Source organism: Vipera berus (genome assembly GCF_964194415.1).
Source record: "Vipera berus genome assembly, chromosome: 1".
In the NCBI taxonomy this organism is placed as follows: Eukaryota; Metazoa; Chordata; class Lepidosauria; order Squamata; family Viperidae; genus Vipera; species Vipera berus.
The window spans coordinates 41,900,754-41,925,094 of NC_138202.1; the positions used below are offsets into that span (position 1 = coordinate 41,900,754).

Consider the following 24,341-nt stretch of genomic DNA (forward strand, 5'->3'; position numbering starts at 1 on the left):
AACCCCACAATATTTTAACTGCTCATTTTCTGCTTCTTTTTCAACTCTTATGTACCCAGCATTTTTTTATTACTGGCACATGATAATTTTTACACATGTTCCAGTGAATAATTTTGGCAATTGTGTTATATCATTGCTTATTATTACATGTTGCCCGACTCCAATTATTCTGGATAATTGCTAAGAATTTACATTCAAGTTCCATGGAAATTCCACAGAAAGAATTAAAAAAAACCTGTAAGTTTAAAAAATTTTAGTATGTAAAATGCAATTTTACCAAATTCACTGCTCTCCTTCTATGCTAAATTGCAGGTTTAAGCGTTATGAATATTAACTTTATTTAAAATTATTGAATGTAGGATGGTTCTGCACAATGTATCTCTATAATTCAATTTAAAGATTGCAATCCTTGTTCAGAGAGAGCACAAAATGATACCACTATAAATATTTTTCCCCATTACATTTAAATTGTGTATAAAGTATTGTCACAACAGAGAGGGTAAAATAATCTAGTCCTGTTTAGCTTTTGGATAAGATTCCATTAAGAATCCCAGGGACTACATTGGGAAATCTTTAGAATATCAGGGAAGAAAGCAAAGGGCATAGCTGTTCTGTTCTTAGTGAGGAAACAAGAACTACATGCCCATCTCTCTAGGAATAAAGCTCAGCTTGAGGAATGATTTACTTTTAGCCTTTTATGGAATGCACAAAATTGTCTGCACAGTTTGTCTTTCCCTCCATAAACCTGTTTGGTCTGAGACCTATTATTTTCTGGATAGTCCCTGGCCAGCAGAGAAGTCAGCTTTTTTGAGTGCCTGACAGTGAACTGTGTTTTCACAAATAATTGTTTCAATCTGGTGTCCTGTGAAGAATTGTTCATTGTAACCCACTTTGTTATCAGTCTTTCCTCTTGCTATAAAATTTGATCCAGTTCTCCATGTCTTTCATGACTGCTCAGGTGTTGCCAACTGCATTTCTAAGGGTCAGGGACAATGAAGCGAAGCTGATGTGATGACATTCTGGATATGCCAAGGAGTCGCCGAAGTGTGTTCATGAATACTACATAAGACACATATATTTAAATTGATCCCCACTAATACAAATGTCATTTCTTTAATGCTGAATTCATTTCTTAAATGGCATGTGTTCAGATGGCTTTTTTTATTTGGCCTACAGCATATTTAGACAACAACAGTAATAATAATAATAATAATAATAATAATAATAATAATAATAATAATAATAATAATAATAATAACAACAACAACAACCACCATCATCATCCAATTATAATTTTCCCAAAATAAATCTTGCTTAAAGGTTGTCCAAATATATGATTTGTTCTATTTTAAAGTATATTTTATATTGCGTATGCATAATGTTACAAATAAAATATGATCTTTGACTGTTTGGCCAATCACCTTTTTTGTGCCATAGCAACTCCTGGGCCAGCTTCTTGGGGTTTTTTTTATTGTCCTCTTAATAGCTGAATTTCAAAAACTTATTTGCCTTTTGTCTGCTCAAGTAGTAAAAATAAATGGAAAAATGGACTAACTTAATTAGGAGAAAATTACTTTTTTATGTAAGCTATGAAAAGGTAAAATATCATATTTAGCAGTACAGGTAATCCTAGACGTACAATAGTTCATTTAGTGACCTTTCAAAGTTACAAAGGCACTGAAATAAGTGACTTGCGACCATTTTTCACACTTACGACCATCGCAGCATCCCCATGGCCACTATTCATGATCAAAATTCAGACGCTTGGCAACTGACTCATATTTATGATGGTTGCAGTGTCCCGGGGTCATGTGATCTTCTGAGAAAGTCAATGGGGAAGTCAGATTCACTTAACAACCTTATTACTAACTTAACTGCAGTGATTCACTTAACAACTGTAGCAAGAAAAGTTGTAAAATGAGGCAAAATTCACTTCACAACTGTCTCTCTTAGCAACAGAAAGTTTTGGCTCAATTGTGATTTTAAGTAGAGGACTACCCGTACTAGGTTGGCTTATTACTTAATGGAAGAATTTTTCAAAAAGTGCATTTTACTTCTTCAACACACTTGAGTCCAGGGTGCTATATCGTCTATTATTTACCTCATTCACATTATTTAATGCTACTCACATCATTGCATAAGTGTTACCTAGTCTGATTTAGCCCACAACATACTTGAATAGCTTCAAGTACAGTAAAATGATTTGTATTGGGGAAAGAGATAGACACCAGACCAAGGATATTCAGGACCAAACTCTTGCTTTGCACTATTTAATATCTTTCAAGACTTTTTCAACTAATCGTTATGGAAATAGTTTGTGGTAATAGGTGTGTAAATTGGTCTGAGAGTTGTGAATTAAAAACATTATGACTAGAAGACTGAATACTTCACCCCCTCAAAAAATGTGAAGATATGGTTTGAAAAAAGGCAAGAAAAATAGGAAGGGTTTTTCCTAACCTGATTTTATTTTGGAAAAATTGAAACATGTTCTAATTAAATGATATAGAAAAGAATTAAGATGGAAAATAAATTGGAAATATACCAAATCAAGAAATTAATGTCCAAATAAAGGAGTAGAAAATTTGTTTCAATAAAGGCAAATATTTCATTTCTAAGGGCCATTAAAATAATATAAATGATATAAAGAAACTGCTGTACTTTAGTTTCGGAAAATGAAATTGTTTAAATAGCTGAAAATTAATGCTTTCTCCTTCCTTCCTTCCTTCCTTCCTTCCTTCCTTCCTTCCTTCCTTCCTTCCTTCCTTCCTTCCTTCCTACCTTTGGTAGAACCATCCATCTCAGATCAGTGACTTGAATAAAAACAAAATATAATGTTGGTTGTTTCTTATATTTACAGTGATAATTTTCTGTGCATGTATTAGCTTCTCTTAAAGAGGCAAAAATAAAGCTACATTCCTTAAATTTCATAGTAAATTAAAGCAATATCCTGAAGATACTATTTCTTATAAGTAACTAACAGTGTGTATTGTTTCCCTAATCACAATAAATTAAACCCTCTTTGGGAAACAAATACTATATAAAGACCTGACTATCCTGAAAAATATTTCCCACTGAACTCAGGTTTAATTTTGAATATACAGTATATTAGTTCATGAATTGGGTTTGATTTGGGAAGTCTTGGATTCAAATCTCATATTAGTTATAAAGACCTGTAATGTGCTTTAGACAATTAGCTGCCTAACTATATAATTACCATAACTGGTGAGGACTAAATTCAGTAGCTAGGTTTATACCTCTTTGAGCTTCATGATAGAATAAAATAGAAACAATCTACCTTTTAGTTAATATCAGTACAAATAGACTTTTTAGAGTTGAAGCCCTTTCTTTATATATATGATTTTGAAATCCTAATTTCCAGGTGCTTTAGAAAGTGACAAAAAAAGAAAATAATCCAAACTAAAAGAAGTTTGGGGAGTGGGAGGGACTATCCTCAGAACTCCATAAGCCCAGTGATTGGAAGATTTGACATTTATCTTTGATGTGTTTTCTTTCATTGAGTTTAATATGTTGACATAGCAGCATGCTTTTACTTGGTAAAATAAAGATTGGTTGATTGGCAGCTACTAAGAAATGGGGCTTCCATCTATGTTAAGACATTTTAAATTCTGATTTTCAACTCAAGTGTTTTACGAGTTAGAGATAAGCTAAGCCTTTACTTAGTGCCACAGCATCTGTTTCATTTGCAGAAAGCATTGGCGTCTCCAAATAGGTCTTGGAAATGTCCTTGCTGAACCCAGCAGAGCTTTGAGTTTATATATCATGTTTTGCCTGATTTGGTTAACAATAGTGAACCACAGTTAGCTAGATTTACTGAGTGTGTTAAACCACAAACAAACAAACAAATTCATAAACTACAATGGCTGGACTCAAAGTAAATGTTATTAACATTGAGCTGCATGGACCAGTGAGAATTTAAGGTAGCTACTGAATTATAATATGTAGTGAGAAGGCACCGTAGAATTTATTCCCTGAGGTAATGGTGAAAGTTCTATGGTATAAATTGACTTTCTTGGCAATTTCCTCCTCACTCTAGGTTAAAAGAGCTCTTCAGATCATAAACTTTGTGCTTGGTAGGACTCAACTAAGTGTGTTATCTTTTACAGCTCCCACCGTTCCTATTTGTCCTGCTGCAGCGCCCTGGCCAAGTCCAGCTATAATTATTGCGGCATGCTGTGCCATACCAGTGTTCCTCTTTCTAGTTTTCATCATTTGCTACAAAGCCATAAAAAGGTAAGACTGTGTTAGCATATTGAAACTTGATGCTACAAGATGAGCTGTTTCCTGAATATACCAGCAATGAGATGCTGCACTGTGGCAGATAGTGCAGTTCTCTAAAAGGGATACCATAGTTACACACACTGGCTCTGGTGCCATTTCTTTAACAATTTTCCCTTTCCCTTCCCTTTCTTTTCCAGCTCATAAATCCTAGACATGTCTTGTTTTCAATAACTGAAAGATCAGAATAACCCAAAAGAAGCACAGAGCTATTGATTTCAGGAGGGCTTGAATATACAGGAAGATAGAATGAGAACACCTAGTCCCAAAGGAAGAAGCTGAAAGTTATTTGGGAGGAATGTACAGCACCAGAAGTGCCTCTGAGTGGTTGATAATGGTGGAAGGAGGAAAGCCACAGCATGGGCTGCTTCAGTGCAGTCCAGACTTTGTTACAGAATAGTGGAACAGTGTTATGTTACGAGAGCCCCAACATCACTGAAGCTGTAAAAGAACCAGGTACACTGAATTACAAAATTCTGCCTGTAGCCTCTAGCTGGAAAATCATACATTAGATCTTCATGTGTGTTTATTTTTTTCCTGCCTGCACACAAAATTAGCATGTCTGGGAGGTTCTGAACAAAGCATAGTGTATGTATGTCTTTCACTTATAGCCTGCTGAAAGAAGTTAGGTTGTGGTTGCTTTCTTTGTTTTATTTTTGCCTGAGTAAAAAGAGCATTTCACTGTTCCACTAAATTCTTCCAATAAATGCTCTGTTAAGCAGTTTCCTCAGGCTATTGGCAGTAGCTTCAGTAGGTTGTATTAACTCTTCGTGATTTTCAGAGAAGTCACATTTCTTCCAATTTGATCTTCAGTGCACAAGAATCAAATAAAGGATTAAATTGTAAAAATTGGAGGCGGTAGAATGGGTTATAATGCTTCATCTTGCAGATGTGGAATTAAATTTATCCATGTTCCTAGAGTCGGAAACGACTAGCACGCATGTGCGGGGGAACCTTTACCTTTACCTTTATGTTCTTTTACATTAAACTTTCTTCTACTTACCAAATGCAGAGAAACTTCTGATTTTAGCTACATATTCTTTAAACAAATGAATGAATATATAGTTCAGTACTACTGTCTTAAAATCTGAAATTGTACTGTCTGCTTTCCCAATTCAAGATTTTTTCAGCTCATCCTGCTCTTACATACATCGATTATAAACACATATTAAACTTAATACATTATTCTATTTTTTTTCTATTGGAATCCCACTGTCCTCTATGTAGATCCTACTTCAAAAGACTCACACATAAAATTAAAGCTCAGAATTTTTCTGAGAATATTTTGAGTTTGGGAGCCTTCAGAACTGAACTCAATCTTCTTTGTAGAATTCTTACTCACATGAAGCTTTCTATGCTTTAGCAGCCTGTTTTAGCTGAAAAATGGGAAATGTTGCTGGTACCATTAAGCAATTACTAATCTCTTTCAGCAGGGGACGCGGTGGCTCAGTGGGTTAGGACGCTGAGCTTGTCGATCAGAAGGTCGGCAGTTTGGTGGGTCGAATCCCAAGTGCCGCGTAACAGAGTGAGCGCCTGTTACTCGTCCCAGCTCCTGCCAACCTAGCAGTTCGAAAGCACGTAAAAATGCAAGTAGAAAAATAGGGACCACTATAGTGGGAAGGTAACAGCGTTCCGTGCGCCTTTGGCGTCTAGTCATGCCAGCCACATGACCACGGAGACGTCCTCGGACAAGCGCTGGCTCTTCGGCTTTGAAACGGAGATGAGCACCGGCCCCTAGAGTCGGAAACGACTAGCACGCATGTGCGGGGGAACCTTTACCTTTACCTTTAATCTCTTTCAGGTCACCCAGACATCTATACTAGTCTACATTCTTACCTTTCTTCTTTTCACCCTTGTATAGACCACATCTTATTCTGCCAGAATAGTATTAAATGTTCAGTCTGTGTTCAGTATTCAGTCTTCTTCAGATGCAATTCCTTCCTTTGTCTGTGATAAAGCCAGAGATTGGACTTACTCAAGATACAGAAAGTTTTCTGTGCACTTTGAGTTAGAGATATTAGATTATTTGGGAAGGGACAGATATCACTGCAGTTCAAACATTTTGCACTCAAATTTAACGGTATAGTCACTTGTGCAGTTCTTTTCATATTTACCATAGAATATTGACAAACCTGGGTGTTTATGAAGCAATCAAGACCTTTTTTGGTTTAACAGGCCTATAGGGTCTGCAGGGGAGTGTTGTATATAATTTGATTGTTCTCTAATGACTGTGTATTTGTTGTTGGTTTCAATAATTTATGTTCTTAATATTGAGTAAAGAATCTTCACAATTTTAGAGAGCTATTTTCTGCCTGATGTGTGTAATTCTTTATCATATAATTTGTCTGCCATTCAGAATCAGTTTAATACTGGAGTGGCATATAAGCCTAAAATAAATCTTGAGCTACTTGGGGCCAGTGTGGAATGCATAAACCATGCCCAGTTGCCCAGTTCAGATTTAAATTAACATTATGAGAAAGAGAATATCAATAGCTCAGGTTTGGCATGTTGTATTGTTGGAATTCTTGCAGCTCATTTTGGGGATGTAGACATTTCATTACCGTGCTAGGTAGCGTAATCAATGCAGGAATTTTAGAGAAGTGACCTTCATTGTTTGGTGCATTTGTATATTCTTATTATCTTGTCTACTTTGTCTGTTCTGAGACAGAAAAATTCTGTGGGAGCTTTTTTTTTTTGCAAGTGACTGATGCCTTGTTGTTAATAGATTATTTGACTGATAAGGTGGAAATTCTGTCTTTCATTTGTGTTTTGGTGGCTTTCTGTGTGATCAGTAATATTGATAACTTTTTCAGGGGACAACACATTTGGAGGATGCTATTCTTTTTCTGCCATTAAATTTTAGTTGTGTTAGGTTATTAGCTTGATAAGGAGATAGCTATAGTTTATTTATCACTTGATTGTTTGAGAAGAAGATGGAGCATTATAAATTTAGCTAATTGCTAACATTGGGTCTTTGATCATTGTGTAGGCCATAGGAAGGATTTAAGCTTATATGCCCGTTAATTACAGCTTGCTGTTGAAATTTGAAAGCAGAATGAATGGGTTTTAAAAATGCTTGACTTTAAAAAATATTATAATGGAAATTTCTATGTATAATTAAGTTTAGACCTCATTTTGTGAGGCAGTTTTTTTAAAACAACACATCCTAAGATTTGGCTTAAGTGTCTTGCAATGGCATTAGAACCACATATATACTTTCATCTTTTTTTAAAATGTAGGGTTTGGTTAATATACTCTGCTTCAGATGACTTTTAACCTAACAAGAATCAGTTTTCTCTTCTCTGAGAAATTTAGAATAACTTTTTGATTGTTCTCTTCTACCTTGCCTTTATGTTACTGAAGATATATCTTAAGTAAAAGGATCTAAAATTGGCTCATGTATTTAAGTAACTCAAGATGGCGAACATACTTACTCCTTCCTTCTATTTTCCCCACAGCAACAAGTGAAGTGGGTTCAGCTGAGAGAGAGAGTGATGGCCCAAGGTCACCCATTGGATTCCATGCCTAAAGCAGAACTACAATTCACAGTCTCCTGGTTTCTAGAAAATTCATTTGTTAAATAGATAATGCAACCTGCTATCTGCATAACAAGTCAGTGTCCTCCTTATACTCTAAGGCAGGGGTCCCCAATCTCCAGGCCGTGGACTGGTACTTGTCCTTGACCTGTAAGGAACCAGGCTGCAAAGCTGGAGGTGAACGGTGGGGGAGCGAGTGAAATTGAAACCATCTCTCCTCCCCTGGTCTGTGGCAAAATTGTCTTCCACGTAACCGGTCCCTGGTGCCAAAAAAGATTGGGGTCTGCTACCCTAAGACACTGACAGATGCAGTAAATGTTTGTGTGCCAGGTGGTCACATACAGTGCAAACTTATGGTGAAAATACTGTTCTCGCTTTTCATAATTTGGGCTCAGATGAAGTTAATACAACACATGCAACAGCCTTCTTCAAATCTGTTATAATTTAATGTCTTCTGTAACTCGTCTGTTTATCTGTTTGCCATATGAAATTAAGTAAAACAAAAAGTTGGCCGTTGATTTATCAGTTGCTTGTTTACTCAGAGGTAAGCCCTACTTGGTAGTCAAGTTGATCTTTTGGTTCTTTGTAGGTCTGTTATTCTTAGTGAGTTTAGCAGCTAACAAAAGGAGAGTCACTGCTCCTTTAAAAAGAAAGGCAGCGTTTCCCCCCTCATCCTTTCCTTCCCCTTGCTCTTCCCCTATCTTCTGCTGCCAACCTTAGCTATTCTTGAAAAGCTGAAACATAACTTGGTTGATACTTGGGATTCCATGGCTGTAGGCTAGAAAGCAAAGGCAAACCACTTTGGTATTGTTGCCAAGACAATTACATGAAGGGATCCATACAGTTTTCTTAGTTTTTTATTCCTTTCTGTAAGCAGAATTCCAAGTATACCAAACAGCAGAAAGCTCAACAATGGGTAGTGTTCATTATAAATATGGTGTCTTCTGTATAATCAAGCTCTGCAAAGACCAGAGAGAATCTGAGTTGTGACCTGGCAACCTGTTAATCAGTTTCTCAATGCAGAACATTAGAATGACTGAAATTCAGAATCAACCCTCTTGTTTTCATTCATTAAATTAAAGTCAATCAGTGTTATTGCTTGAGAACAAAAACAGTTATGTCTAAAAAAGAACAGCAGACAAATTATATGATAAAGAATTACGCACATCAGGCAGAAAATAGCTCTCTAAAATTGTGAAGATTCTTTACTTTCTTTTTTAATACTCTAGTTATAATCTTATTAAACATTATTTTTTGAAAAAACTATCAAAAAAGAAAGTCAATCTTGTAATAGGATATTTTCATATGAGCACATACATCTGGGCAAGATGACAGAGTTATCAGCCTAATTTCACAGCTTTTTGCCCTTGAATCTAGCTAAAAACAATGGATGCTATAGTCCCAGATATCTGGAAGGCACTACTATACAATAAGAAGACCCACATGTTTCTTTGGAAGCAGTAAGCACTTTGTAGTGGGATAAAGCAAAGTTGCAAAAAAGCAGAAAGCTTTCCAAAGGAAACATTCCCTAATTCTTTATCATATAATTTGTCTGCTCACAGCTCGGCAGATGCCTTAGTGGAAGCCTGGGAAAGGACGGCCATGGAGGCACTTGACCGAGTTGTACCCTTGCGGCCCCTGACCCGGCGCAGATCCCAGTGGGCTCCATGGTTCTCTGCGGAGCTCCGGGAGATGAAGCGTCGGAGACGGGGCCAAGAGAGGGGTTGGACATCCAGCCGATCTGAATCCGACCGATTGCGACTAAGAACCCATATTAGGTCTTATCTCGCGGCGATAAGGGTGGCGAGGTCTAATTACTTCGCTACCCTTATCGCGTCCGCAGATAATCGCCCGGCCGCCCTGTTTAGGGTGACCCGCTCCCTCCTTAATCAGGAGGTGAGTGAGGAACCCTTGCAGGTGCGTGCCGAGGAGTTTAGTCAACATCTGTTGGACAAAATCGCTCGGATTCGGACCGGTTTGGACTCCGACTGGGCAGAGTCTGATGATCAGGACATGGGTGGTCTTGTCAATGTTATCTGGGAGGAGTTTGATCCTGTAACTCCGGAGGAAGTGGACAGGATTATGGGGAGGCTGAGCTCCACCACATGTTTATTGGACCTGTGCCCTTCCTGGCTGGTTTATGCAGCTCGGGAGGGGACACGAGGCTGGTTCCAGGCGGTTATATCTGCCTCTTTGAGTGAGGGTAGTTTCCCCGCCGCCTTGAAGGAGGCGGTGCTGAGACCTCTCCTCAAGAAGCCTGCCTTGGACCCAGCTGTGTTAAATAACTTTCGTCCAGTCTCCAACCTTCACTTTCTTGCAAAGGTTGTTAAGAGCGTGGTGGCGCATCAGCTCCCTCTGGTTCTGGATGAAGCGGATTATCTAGACCCGTACCAATCGGGCTTCAGGCCCGGGTACAGCACGGAGACGGCATTGGTTGCGTTGGTGAATGATCTCTGGAGGGCTCGGGACGGGATATCCTCTGTCCTAGTCCTATTAGACCTCTCAGCGGCTTTCGATACCATCGACCATGGTATCGTGCTGCGGTGTCTCAGGGGATTGGGAGTGGGAGGCACGGTTTTTCAGTGGTTCTCCTCCTATCTCCTGGGACGTTTGCAGTCGGTGTTGGCTGGGGGGCAGAGGTCGACCTCGAGGCCTCTTGCTTGTGGAGTCCCTCAGGGGTCGGTCCTCTCGCCTCTCCTGTTCAACATCTACATGAAACCACTGGGTGAGATCATTCGTGGTTTTGGAGTTGGGTATCATCAGTATGCTGATGATACTCAGCTTTTCATTTCGACCCCAAACCACCCCAGTGACGCCCTCGACATGATGTCCCGCTGCCTGGAGGCGGTTCGGGTCTGGATGGGGAGGAACAGGCTTCAACTCAACCTGACAAGACTGAGTGGCTGTGCGTACCGGCATCCTTGGATATTCAGGATATCCCATCTCTTTCTATGGGGGGTGAGTTATTACCCCCCGTAGATAGGGCTCGCAACTTGGGAGTCGTCCTAGATTCACAGCTTTCTTTAGAAGACCATATAGTAGCCGTGACTAGGGGGGCCTTCACCCAGGTCCGCCTGGTGCGCCAGTTGCGGCCCCATCTAGACCGGGATGCCTTACGTACGGTCACTCACGTGCTCGTGACCTCTCGTTTGGAGTACTGCAACACTCTCTACGTGGGGCTGCCCTTGAAGACCACTCGGAGGCTCCAACTGGTACAGAATGCAGCCGCGAGAGTTGTGTTGGGAGTTTCCCGATACTCCCATGTTACACCTTTGCTCCGCGAGCTGCATTGGCTTCCAGTTGTCTTCCGGGTGAGATTCAAGGTGTTGGTAATGACATACAAAGCCCTACATGGCATGGGTCCGGAATACCTTAGGGAGCACCTGCGGCCGGCATCAACTTCCCTCTGCCCAGTTCGCTCCCACAGAGAGGGCCTCCTCAGGGTGCCACCGGTCAAAGAATGTTGACTGGTGGCCCCCAGGGGGAGGGCGTTCTCTGTGGGCGCGCCGGATTTATGGAACCATCTTCCGGTCGAGCTCCGGATGGCGCCCGACCTCCGCTCCTTCTGGCGCGATCTAAAGACTTACCTCTTCGAACAAGCTGGCCTGGCCTAATGGGATAGGGTTGGGTTTTATTAATGTGTTTTAACTTATTTTAATGTGTTTTAACTTATTGTAAGAATTGTGGGCATTTTGTTTAATCTCTTTTAATTTTTGTATTTTGTCTTTTAACATATACTGCCCTGTTCACCGCCCTGAGTCCTTCGGGAGAAGGGCGGTATACAAATAAAATTAATAATAATAATAATAATAATAATAATAATAATAATAATAATAATAATAATAATAATAATAATAATAATAATAATAATAATAATAATAAAGGCTTCATTGCACAACTTTGCCATCCCTGGGTAGCCTTTTGCCAGGTTGGACTTCCAACTGTGCCTAAAAGAAAAAGAAAAAAAAATCAGAGAAAGGTCTTCATTGATGTTGGTTAAGAGTGGCATACACTTGTGGCAGAAAGCATTCTTCAAACCAACTGGGAGAGAGAGATTGTTCAACATAAAACAGCAAATTGTGAATTCATCATATTCTAAACAATGCTGTTGTATCCAGCATTAAGACCAATTATTTTGTTCTCGCTTAATGCGATTTCATTTTAGTAGTACAAGTATGCATGGATGCTGCATGGATTCAGTTTGCCACTGTGATAAAAAGATATAAAGAAAAAAGTTAACTGTAATTAAAATGTCATGGTACGAGAGGATGGTGGTTCTCAGTTCCCATTTTTTAATAAAATATTTTTAAATAAAATAAAGAATTTCATTGTGATTACTTTAAAAAGACTAATTCTTTAACCTTGTTTTGTAGTCTTAAAAGATGATAGCTATCCAAAGATAGCAAAAAGATAGCAAAGATTTCATGGGACACACCCATCTCTTTATGTTCATTTATTTTTAAGTTATGCAGGGACATACCTAATCAGAACTTGGATAAAAGATTACCAGGGAATTCTAGGGTTGTAGAAGGGACTCAAATAATCAAACTAACTAGTAACATGTTATTGCTAAGGAAATTACATGGATATCTCTGTGTAGTCTGTGGAGCTAAGCATAATTTGAATTAAAGTCTTCTGCAGTCCTGCATGTGACTAGTAGATCTGGTAGGAAAGGAATTTTATTTCAATAACTAAACATTGTAATAAGAATTCAGATCACACTTATCAAGGATCATTTAATTGCAGTCAATTTCATTTGGGAAAATGTCTTCGTCATTCTTCAGAATTTGTAGTCAAATGAATAAGAATTCTCTTAATGGTTCATTGAAGAATTTATTGAAAAAGCACACGGTTATTGAATTTTTAAAAAGGCGTTGTTGTAAGAACTAGTAAGAAAATAGTCCTGTCCTTATGACTCTTTTTACTGGGCTACTGAAATATCTTCAAATACCTTTTGCCACAGAAATTACCAATAGCAGGATATATCTACAGATAATAGTTTATATTATGTTTATGCCATGCCATGCTATGCTATGCAAGTATAATACCTGGTAAGAAAACTATAATGTAAAACTGTAGAGTTTTTTAAGGGTGGTGGATATTGATATGTTACACAAATAAACTAATAATAGATTTCATACAATAAACTTGCTTAAACAAAAAATTCCTGATTTTTGTGGAGGAATCTTATACAAATCAAATGAACTATGATTCTGTGATTCCTTGAACAGTCCATTATTTCCAATAGAATACAGCCATATAGCTTGCCTTACAAATTATTCTATCACCGGTCCATCTATCTTAGTATTATTGTTCATCCTATGGCACCAGCTATCAAGGCTATAAGACAGACATACCACTGCTGTTCTTGGAAATGCTATAAATTGAATTCCAGCATGCTTTATAATTGTTCCCAGATATTAGGATCAGTGTGTATCTTTTTTCCAAATGCTAAGACTAGTCTAACCACTTGACAATATTACATACCATAGGTCAGAGAACCCCAACCTTTTGGACACCATGATTATGTGGAGAGAGGTTTTTCCACGGACCAGAGAGGGTATGGTTTTGTGTGCTGTCTGCATCCTGTGGATGGGGTTTTTCTTGTTTGTGTGGACCAGTTGCTGGTATGCTGCAGCCCAGTACTGGTCCAGGGACCAGGGGTTGAGGACCCGTGTCATAGGTCACATTAAAGTTTTTCAGATTTTTTCATTTTATAAAGAAATATCTTCAGCAGATTGCAAAGCATCTTGGATTCATTCAGTTCAGAACTGTCAGGACAATAAACTAGAAGTGCTATTGATGAGTGGTTGACTGCCTGGTTGACTGATGCACAGCCAGTCCTATAGAGAGTTGTAGTCCCTGTGAATAATTTGTTTCACTATTTGAGGTGTTTCTTAATCTATCATTGGCACTGCAGATGCATGTGGTCTCAGAGTTAGGAGTGCTGTTTACTAACATAGGCTGACATACTAATTGCAGTTGTGTCTGACCAGGAATTGCCTAGGGTCACTTATATATGGTCTGATGACTACTTTATTAAGGACCAAGGGAGACCGGCGATTAACAAATATTAAATATACAGCAAATACTTAAATATGTTGTATATGGGGTAACCTTGGAAAAGAATTTGTTAACTTTGGTTAGGCCAAAAGTAGAGCTGCTAAGAAACTAATTGTGATTAATCAATACGATAGCATGATACAATTATATTGTCATTTGCATTAGCGCTCTCTCTATGTTCAAAGCCAATCTGAAGTGTTGATAAAGACACTTGGCAAATGAATGAAAACTAAGTGTGATACGCTTAATGCTTAGGGGGAAACACCAGGAATTTCTGAAAAATATATTTCTCTGCAGATACAATTAAAAACTGGAAGAAGAAAGCTTATATATAAAAAAAGATTTCAACCACCAAAAACATATGCAGATAGTCCTCATTTAGTTGCTATTAACAGTTATGACTTTACAACCAATCCTTGTATTTATAACCATTGCACGTCTATGGTATAAAACAAAGGAAAGCTAAAGGAAGATGTAAATTTGTTGCCGTTTCACATAGCAACCACTTTGCTTAATGACCAAGCTGCTGGTCCCAACTGTGGGCACTAAAGAAGGACAATCTGTATTTATGACTTATAGGGGGCTGTTCAGAGTAAATAAGAGATGCAATAATACTCTTAATTAATTCAGATAGAGGGACTTTATTATTTGGCATTATTTGGTATTACTGTATTTGAACATCTTATTCTTGTCTGACAGAGTTTTGCTGACATTTTAAAATTATTTAAAATTCTCCCTCTTCTTCATTCTTCTTGGAATATAGATTCCTTTGAGTAACTTGCTATCATCTGGAAAAGTTGAGAGAGATCAGAAGAGTTCTGTTGTTAATTTATCTTCCTGTAAAGTTAATCTCTCATATACATAGGAAGTGATGTAATTTGTGAGTTCATGACCATCAGGACAACTCTGGATTTATTTCAGGAGGTCATGGCTCTCATCCATATAGGCAGCTACATGTCAGATTTGTTCTGAGGAAGGGAGACATTTATCTCTGTCATTTGGCATAGTTGTATCACTCTAGTTACAATATAATTTACTGGCACTGCAAACTTCTGGAGGGAGGAGAACCCAACCCAGGCACCTAATAAATCACCTCTATTTCCACAGGCCAAATGTCGAGTTCCCTGAAGTCTGATAGGGAGTTCTCATGAGTATCTCACTGATTTCTAGAATAAAAGTTTCCTGCAGCACTTGATAGGATTATTTCTGAGCAGGCTAACTTTGGCCATTAATCCAAGTAATTTCCTGGGACTTTCCAGGAGATAAAATGGCTTAAGAAGTGTTTAGGGTGAAGCTGGCATAAAAAGAAAAGTTTATATGACCAAAAATGAGTAAACATGTTCTTACTGTTTCTGCAGATAGTCATCCTAAAGCATTATTTAAAGTGAATTGGTCTCTATTATGGAAAGTCAGATCAGAAGATGAATTTGCTGTAGAGGATAAAATCACTCGGATATGCTCAGGGTTAGAGGCTAGCTGGAGCAGGTCCAGCTGAAATCATGGAGGCTTTGTCTTACAAAATAGTGGGATATTCTGGGTACTGAGGAAGTTCTCTACGCTTGATCATCTATCCTTCCCAGTTGAAATAAGGGAAGACTGAGTGTGGATAATGGAAAATGTCTATGTGAATGAGGTGTTGTTTCCTCTCTCTTCAAGAAGCCATTATCCAATTGTATTACAGCTAGTCCTTGTTTAGTGACTGCCTTGTTTAATGACTATTCAAGTTGCAGCAGTGATGAAAAAGTAATTTTATGATCAATTCTCACATTTACAACCTTGCAGATCTTGCATGATCATAAACACAGTTTAACGTAGCATTCACTTTACTTAACAACCAAGTTGCCAGTCCCAATTATAGTTGCTAAAGGAAGATTACCTGTAGGTAACTATTGACTCGTATCCAGCCTTACTTTTTTTAGGGATAACTGCAGAGAATCATGGATGAAATAGTTTATCTTGATCTTTTCTGGTCAGAATTCAAGCCTGCATGTGGGACTGAACCTATATCATTCAGCCTTGCTGATGACCTCTGGTGGAAATGGGGCAGGGGAGTGCAATTCTCCTCATCCTGTTTGATCTCTGAGGTGCAATTTAAATATCACCTTTAAAGCTCTTCATGACTCAGAGCCTGCATAACTCTAGTTTGAGTTGGTGTGGTCTGGTAAGATCTAGTAGAGAGGGCTTGCTGCAGGCTGCAAATCTGAGGTAAGTGACCCCTGCTTAAGCCTTCTCCGAGATGGATCCCTTTTTCTAAACCCCCATGTCCAGATGGTCCCATTTCCCCTAATTTTTTTCCCAAAGAGTTATGAAACTAAAATTCTATAAAGGCATTTAGAGGTGTGGGAAGTTTCTGCTCTTTATTTTTTTATTATTTTTTGTTATTCATAACTGCTTAGAATCTTTGGAAATGCAATGGCATATAAGCTAATAGAAAATAAATAAGTAAATTACCCAAAAGTAGATTTCACTTAGGGCAAAAATGCTACTGGTAATAGCTGTTCAACAGGTTAAAAGATTACCTCAGGAAGTGGTGGATTGTCCTACTTCAAAAGTGTTTTGGCTGTCAGGGACGCTTCACTGGGTACAAAGATCAGAGAATTCCTTTCCAGACCTTACATTCTATCCCTGATTTTATCAGTTCAGAGCCCCAGAAACCAAGCTGAAAGCAAATGAATCTTTAAGTATTAAGAGGATTTGGGGAGATTTATATTAGATCTCAATGGAAAAATTAGGTGACCCCTAAAGGACCTGAAAAGACACATAATTAGCACTGAGTTGCAGAGGAAGAGAGGTTTAGGTTTTATTAAGGTTTTATTAAATTTTTATACCGCCCTTCTCCCGAGGGACTCAGGGTGGTGAGTATAATTCAATTATAATTACAATTATTTATGTGACAAAAGTGGAAAATATTAAATATATGAGACATAACCATCTCTTCATCTTAATTAATTTAATAAGTTTTAAATTTAATTTAAACTTAATTACTGTTAAGATTTTCTTCTTTGAAGGGTGTCAACCCTCTCTGGCATTTAGTGACCATTCAAAGTTACAGCAGTACTGAAAAAAGTGACTTATGACCATTTTTCACACTTAACGACTGTTGAAGCATCCCTATGTTCACATGATCAAAAGTCAGATACTTGGCAATTAGCTAGTATTTATGACAGTTGCAGTGTCCCGGGCTCATGTGATCACCTTTTCAACCTTCTGACAAGCAAAGTCAATGGGGAAGCCATGTTTCACTTAACAACCATGTTAATAACAACTGCAGTGATTCACTTAACTGTGGCAAGAAAGGTGGTAAGATGGGGCAAAAAAAATCACTTAACAATTGTCTCACTTAACGACAGAAATTTTGGGCTCAGTTATGGTTGTAAGTTGAGGATTACCTGTAAATGTCTAAAATAGGACCTGAGGTACCTCCATATGAGGAAAACAAACATCTTTAGCCTTTCCCATCCATTATTTCTTAGTGCTTCTTTCCTACCATCAGGTTTAAATGACTAAGTCATCTCTCCTTTTTCATCCCCATCTTCAATGTCAGGCAACGCTAAATAGATTTCATTGTAACATAAGACAGACCATGAAAAACAAGAAGTGAAAGAAGTTGGGCATTATTCAGAAATAACTAGATTCAGTTACATCCCATAGTAGCAATATCTTCTAGTGGTCGTGGCCCATGTTTCTCTGATAGTTGCTTTGTTGTCTGAATGGGACAGATTAATAAGACTAGGATGTATTTAACTGATCATTTTGTAAATGATATTCTTGTGAGGTTTTTGGATGCAGGAAAATGAGAGATAGAAAGTTTACAAATTTGCACTCCTATTTCATTTCTTGCTCAACATCATAAAATTTCATTTGTTTAACGTAAAATTGCTCCTTTCATTTGGAAGCAATTTTACAAAGAGTTCAATCAGTGATTTGCTAATTAGCAAAACAACCGCATGTAGAAAGTTTCATAGTAGACATTATAATGAGTTACTTCTGCTTCTGGCATGAATTTGGAGTGGATTTGCATGGAGTGAATATTATGAATTTAAAGAGCACTTAACATACATCAGTACTAATTGCAAAACAAATGACAATTTAAAAAGATGGAGCAGAATGGAGAAAAAAGTAGAACAGAATTGGAGTAATAAAGACAGCAGAAAGATTAAAAAAAATAATTAGTTTTGAATATACACACACTTCAGATTTAACAATTAATTGGAGGCTATAAAGAAAATTTGCAATAGGACAATAATGAGGATTTTGGATTGTTTTTTTTTCCTTATTTTATTTTCCTAACATTGTTTTTAAAACATGCATACTTTTTAAATACTCAGATCCAAATATTCCTTGACTTGGGACCACAGTGGGGATTGGAATCTATCATTGAGTGAAGTGGTAGTTAAACAAGATGCTCACATGACCACTTCACTCAACAACCATAATCCCAGCTCTCCCAGTTGTAGTCATTAAGTGGACAGAGCAAAAGAGCTGCCTGCTAAAAGAGGGCAAGCAGCCCCTCTTCATAGATGGATAGGAACTTCTGCAATGGGCTGCAGAAACAAATTTTGGATCTTTGGGGTCCAGGCTTTGTTTTTGCATCCCGCTGGAGTAGTTCATCTCCCCTCCATGCATGGAAGAGAACCACTGTGTTGGGCTGCAGGAACAGAGTGGGATCTTCAGGATCTGAACTCCCTTTCTCCATCCCTCCCTTTTGCACAAAGGTAAACTCCTTCAAGAGACTATGCAAAGACAGCACTGATCTTTTGGGTCTGACCTCCATTTCTGCAATCCACCCAAGGAGTTCCTCAGTGGGCAGCCCTCTTACTCTTGAATCTCAGCTCCTCTTTCACTCTCAAAGAGCTGCCTGCTTGCCAGAATCTCAATGCTGTAGCAGGTGGTAGCTGCTTGCAACCTTCCCTGCTGGCTGCCCCATTGAGAAACCAGCAAAGAAGTTTGGAAATGCTGATCACATGATCATAGGGCACTTGGCAACTGGTCTTAAGCTTGAACCAAAGACCCAGATCACAATCATGCGGCCATGGGTGGGGGAAGGAGCACCATAATATGATAGCCAGAAGTGCTTTATGGACTGTAAAGCACCCTTTCTGAGGCCATTGAACCTTTGAAAACGGTCATATGATACGATACGATAATCTTTATTGTCATTGTCCCATACAGAACAACGAAATTGAAAAATCAACATCAACCCCACAAAACCCAACAAAAACAACAAAATACATATCAACATACCACCCACCCCAAATATACACATTTAACCCCTAGAAACACTCTAACACTCTAAAAACTAAATACAGAAGTTCTCTCAGAAACTGCATTCTGCTGCATTCAAAGCCAAAACCGCTTTTGGATAAAAACTATTTCTCAAGCGGCTGGTCCTGGTCTTTATGACCCTATACCTCCTTCTAGAAGGCAGAAGCTGAAAGAGATCATTTCCGGGGTGCGTGCAATCCTGCACAATCTCCACAGCTTTCTTATAACACCTGGAGGCATAAATTTGATCTAAAGTAGGAAGAGTACACCCAATTATTCTCTCCGCAGTCTTTACAACCCTGGACAGCATTGTTTTTTCCATGACTGTACAACTCCCAAACCACACACACAAACCATAGGTTAACACGCTCTCTATGGTACAGTGGTAGAATGCCAACAACAGGTCCTTTGAGAGATTATGCTTCCTGAGAATTCTCAAGAAGTATAACCTCTGCTGTGCTCTCTTCATCACAACTTTGGTGTTTGCTCCCCATGTCAGATCATCTCATTAACAACCGTCAATAAGTGACAGGAAATGAGATTTGACCCAGGATTTAAGGTATAAAAACTCTTAGATTTAACAGACTTACAAGGAATAATGCTAGCTGTAAAAATAGAATATGAATTAAATGCAAAGGAATTTTGCTTATACATAAAATGGCACTAGAGACTAGATTTTATACGTGTGCATTTCACATAGTATATGCATTTGTATGTATATGTAGCAAATTGTATTTGTGCATAGAAGTATCTGGTATATAGACAGATTTTCTTCATTGTATCCAAAGTGCCCAGAACAAGGCCTTTTAAATCAAGGGTTTATTTTCTTGCATTTCCCCCCTATTTTCCTTGTTCAGGGCATGCAATCTTCTGTTATCTAGAGGGTTTGCTGTTGGCTGTCCAACTGGCATGGAGGAGAATTGAATATCTGGAAACCATCTGGATGTTCACCCCTTTTTTAGCATCAGAAAAATATTAACAGTAGTAATACAGAACTCTTCAGTAATTTATGTTGTAGATAAATAGTCCAAATTTGAAGATTTATAGAATTTTACAACATTGTTGGTGGAATGAGATAACAATATTTTTAGTTTTAGGAATCCTTGTATAATTAATCATCTGTACAGAATGTTTTTCAGTATTTTGCACAGCTAATGAATTTGTTTTTCTCTCCTTTCTTTTTAAAATATCACTTTTATTGGGCTGCAACAAAGGAAACCTATGAGAACGGAAGAGAATGGAACAAGTCAAGCTGAATATGCAATGACATCCTGTCAAAACAGCAAGACAGTTGATGCTAACAATGCAGTGGCGTAATTTCCAAAACCACCTCTTGAATAGTAAACATTAAAAGCACACATGGAATATGCAAGGTGGGTGAAATGCAGCATCAAGAGAAGACTTATGGCCGAGGACTTCATTTCAGAAATAGCACGCGCTTCAGATATTCTGAGAAGAAAAGCAGGTGACTCCTCTTTGGCTTGCTGAGTGTCACAAAAGTGGGATTATACCAGGGGCTACTCTGAAAAAGGGATTCACAGAGGCCTAAACACTGCATGCTTGTTCTTTTGAAAGCAGATTGCAGTGTCCCTTCTTCCTTCCTCATCTTTGATTGACTGTTTATTATTTTTTAAATGCTTCAGTGATCCTTTGATGATTAAAAGGGCGATTTATTCAAGACAGTAAAATACCACAATTTGGCTTGCAAATTCAAGCTTTGCATTTTTCTGTTTCTCTACAGTCATTTTAAGACCCACCCTTTATCAGGATCATATTGTTAAAGTGGAAAATCTCCATTCACTAAAAGGGAACATCTCTCCCAGCCCAGCTGCATGATTTCATGGAATGTATCCCCTCCTACAATCCTATGACTAGATATAGACGCCATTACTACAGACATAAAGGAATTCAGAATGTCTTATAGCAATTAGCTTTCCTGATCAAAAGAAAAGTGTTGCCTAGGATAACATTTTAAAGTCCAGAAATGTTTTTGGCCTTAGTGTTTAAAAAAAATCTATATTTGGTTACATCTATTATTATTTTGCAGTTTTGCACATGTATATCTACCACACTAATCTGTAGAGAAGATCTCTAGAATGATCTAAAAATGTTTGACTCTGGACGATAACAACTTCTTAAAGACTTTCCTATTCCTTGAGTAGCTCCTCCAAGCGAGTGCTAAATAATTTTCTGTTGCAGGGAAAAAGCTGTGATAGATCAGTCCCCTCTTTAATAAGGGGCTGCCAACAGTGCCAAAATTGCTCTGTGTTGTATCACTTTGTGATAAAATACCACAAACAGGTTAAAAGCATAATCCAACTCTCCATTGTCACAGTGTCATTAGGCACAGTCACTTTAATTTATAAAAGAACGTCTGATGCCATTACTTGTCCATACCTTGATTAAGAAGTTAAAATATGATTTCTGTCTTTCCTTTCATATGCCTTCATTTGTCACAGTTGTAACAGCAAAACAAAACAAAATGATGTGTCACAATTTGGCTTCTTGTCTTGCTGTCAAGCTGCAGTGATATTCTGTCTTTGTAGACTCAAGCAGTCTAAAATAAGCTGTAGCAACTCTGTAGTCTAGAATCCTGGTATTGTGTCAATCCTAAGTCATAAGAAGCTGGTTTGCTGGCTGAATGTAGCTAGGATTGTCTCAGAATAGAATTCCAGTGTATTCCAACTTACAATCAGTTTTTCAAATAAGAACTGAAGATCTCTTAAAAGTGAGGTGTGGGGCAAATTCTCTGCACTTAATTCTGATATCCCCTCACCTAGACAAAGTCACTGTATAATGCTGTCCCAGTTAAATATGAAACAAGATGGATGGATGGATGGATGGATGGATGGATGGATGGATGGATGGATGGATGGATGATTTTAGAGCCTTTGGCCAGGCAACAGTATACAATAATACTTAAAATCAATATATACTGCTCAAAAAACTAAAAGGAACAGAAAATAAGACATCCTACTATTAAATACAGTACATTGTGTTTTTTAAGTGTTCCCTTTATTTATTTTTTTGAGCAGTATAGTTAGGGCTGTTGCAGCAACAATGACTGGCCTCTTAATAGCAATATAAAATATTTTTGCAACCATTTTAGTTATGTCTGGGCTTGCATCTGCAAGGCAGTAAGTTACATAAAATAAATAATTTATTCCTGGGAATCTTAAAAGTAGTGGTTATATTTGTTCTTTATATCCCAGTAGAGGATACAGTTCAAAAAAGCATGTTCCCAAGGAGTAAGGGGTTGCAAGGGTGTCTCACTAGAAAATTGGTTCCTTATAAATCTGGATAAGGAAAATTCATTTAAACAGGACGGTGAAATAAATCCTAAACATACCTGTTCAATATGTTGGTGATCAAAATATCTTTTATGTGATTTCCTGGAGCAGGAAAAGATTAGTACCTTCGTTTTAGAATACTTTAAAGTTGATTTGTTATTACTGCAATAAGGCTAGAAGACTCTGATCAGTCACTAGAGACATGGTGACTTCTGTCAAGGCACACAGATCATATCAACATATAATAAAAAAGGCACATATATATCAGTCAGCAAATGGCAGCAAAGTCTTCAGTTTCCAATGAGGCTCCAAGTCATTCATATAAAAATTGATCAAGATTGGAGTCAAGACACACCCTTGTCTAGATCCACCTGTAGAAGGAAGTATATTAGTTAAAGTGGAATCTAGTGACCATCGCCAGACTGTTAGTGGTATAGCTGATAATACTGGGTAAGAAGTTAACATGTATATTGATTACAAGTTCATTTCTTTTCATACAATCCAATGCCCAGTATGGAATGGAAAAACATACTCTGGTAATTCCCATTTCAGTGACATCTTCCATCTTGCCATTTCAGTGACAGAAGTTAGGTTTGGAAAGAGTAGGGTGGTGAAGCACACTTCCATGAATTAATTTTTTAAATGATTCAAAAGATCTGTACAGTGAAGATGGAAGAAAGAGAGATTGCAGTGTGTCTCCAACGGTGTTGCAGTTGTGTTTCATTGTTGCTTTCATTCATTAAAAGAATCAGAATTCCTGTTAAACCTCAACTGAAGTTAATAGAAATTTCATAGCAGATACCAGCCTTAATTAGTTGCATCTAGTACATCCACCAGTACTTACCAAATGCTCTGCAAGTCATTTTAACTCAAAATACCTCTGGGGTGAATGTCTTATTAGTCCTTTATTCTGAAAGCCTTTTGAATTCCATGTAAGAATGTATTTTCAGAGAAATCTTAAGACATACTCTCTTTATTATGGTCACTGACAAATCCAAAGTAAAATCAGAACAGAGAAAACATTATTTTGAAGACATATGTAATTCTTATTTTACCAAAGGTGCATGATTCATAAATCCAGCTTAATTTAACCTTAACACTTTATTTTTAATAGTGAAGAACAATTTAAAATGCACAATAAAGTTTAACATAAATATATTAAAATAAAAAGAAGAAAAATGTTTTTGAACATCAAGCCAATAGATGTATTCAGCTTAAAAAAATAGAAAAACTGAAAACTTGGCTGCTAACAACTGCTCTTATTTTAATTGCAATAGAGAGAATTTTGGCTGCTTGCTCAAGTTGTCTTTTGCTGAGGAGTGGAGTTGTTGCTTGTTTTTATTTTTTGACCCTAAGAGCAATATAGATGCTAGAATTGTATAGATTTCCCTAATGCTCAAGTGAGCAATGAGGCTAAACTATATTCTGATATATTCTTTATAACTTTTTTTTTCATCCAATCATGTCTGATTCTCAGTGACTGCCTAGACAAGTCCTTGTATTTTTCTTGGCCAGGTTCTTCAGAAATGGTTTGCCATTGCCTCTTTCTTAGGACTGAGAGAGATTGGTCCAAGGTCACTCAGTTAGCTTCCTGTCCAAGGCAGGATTAGAACTCACAGTTTTCTCTACCAAACTATCTCTATAGTAATCACATTCAAAAAGGATACAGTGCACAATCACAGGGATATAAAATAATATATAAAATATAAAATAAATATAAAATACCAGGGGTATTTTACACACAAACACACACACACACACACACACAGACAGACACCTTTGAGGACTACTGAAGATATGCAGTCAAACTGGGATGCTATATGATGATGTCATTAGCTCTAATTATATCACTGAATATTCAAAACTGCATTATTATAGTCATCAGATTTTC

General features: G+C 37.7%; 1 protein-coding gene across 3 annotated transcripts in view; it reads left to right on the forward strand.

Moving 5' to 3' along the window:
* The window catches only part of PRIMA1 (proline rich membrane anchor 1), a 118,457-nt gene extending 97,333 nt beyond the window's left edge, over positions 1-21,124 (forward strand). For 2 of the 3 annotated variants that reach the window (XM_081314719.1, XM_081314720.1), the window contains 2 exons: positions 4,125-4,251; positions 20,375-21,124. In XM_081314719.1, the coding sequence (XP_081170845.1) occupies positions 4,125-4,251; positions 20,375-20,477 (230 nt within the window). In that variant the 3' untranslated portion in view covers positions 20,478-21,124. Of the gene's footprint in view, positions 1-4,124; positions 4,252-7,754; positions 7,831-20,374 lie in introns of those variants that run through there. The other variant, XM_081314721.1, reaches the window with a different exon arrangement.
* Positions 21,125-24,341: the final 3,217 nt, after the last annotated feature.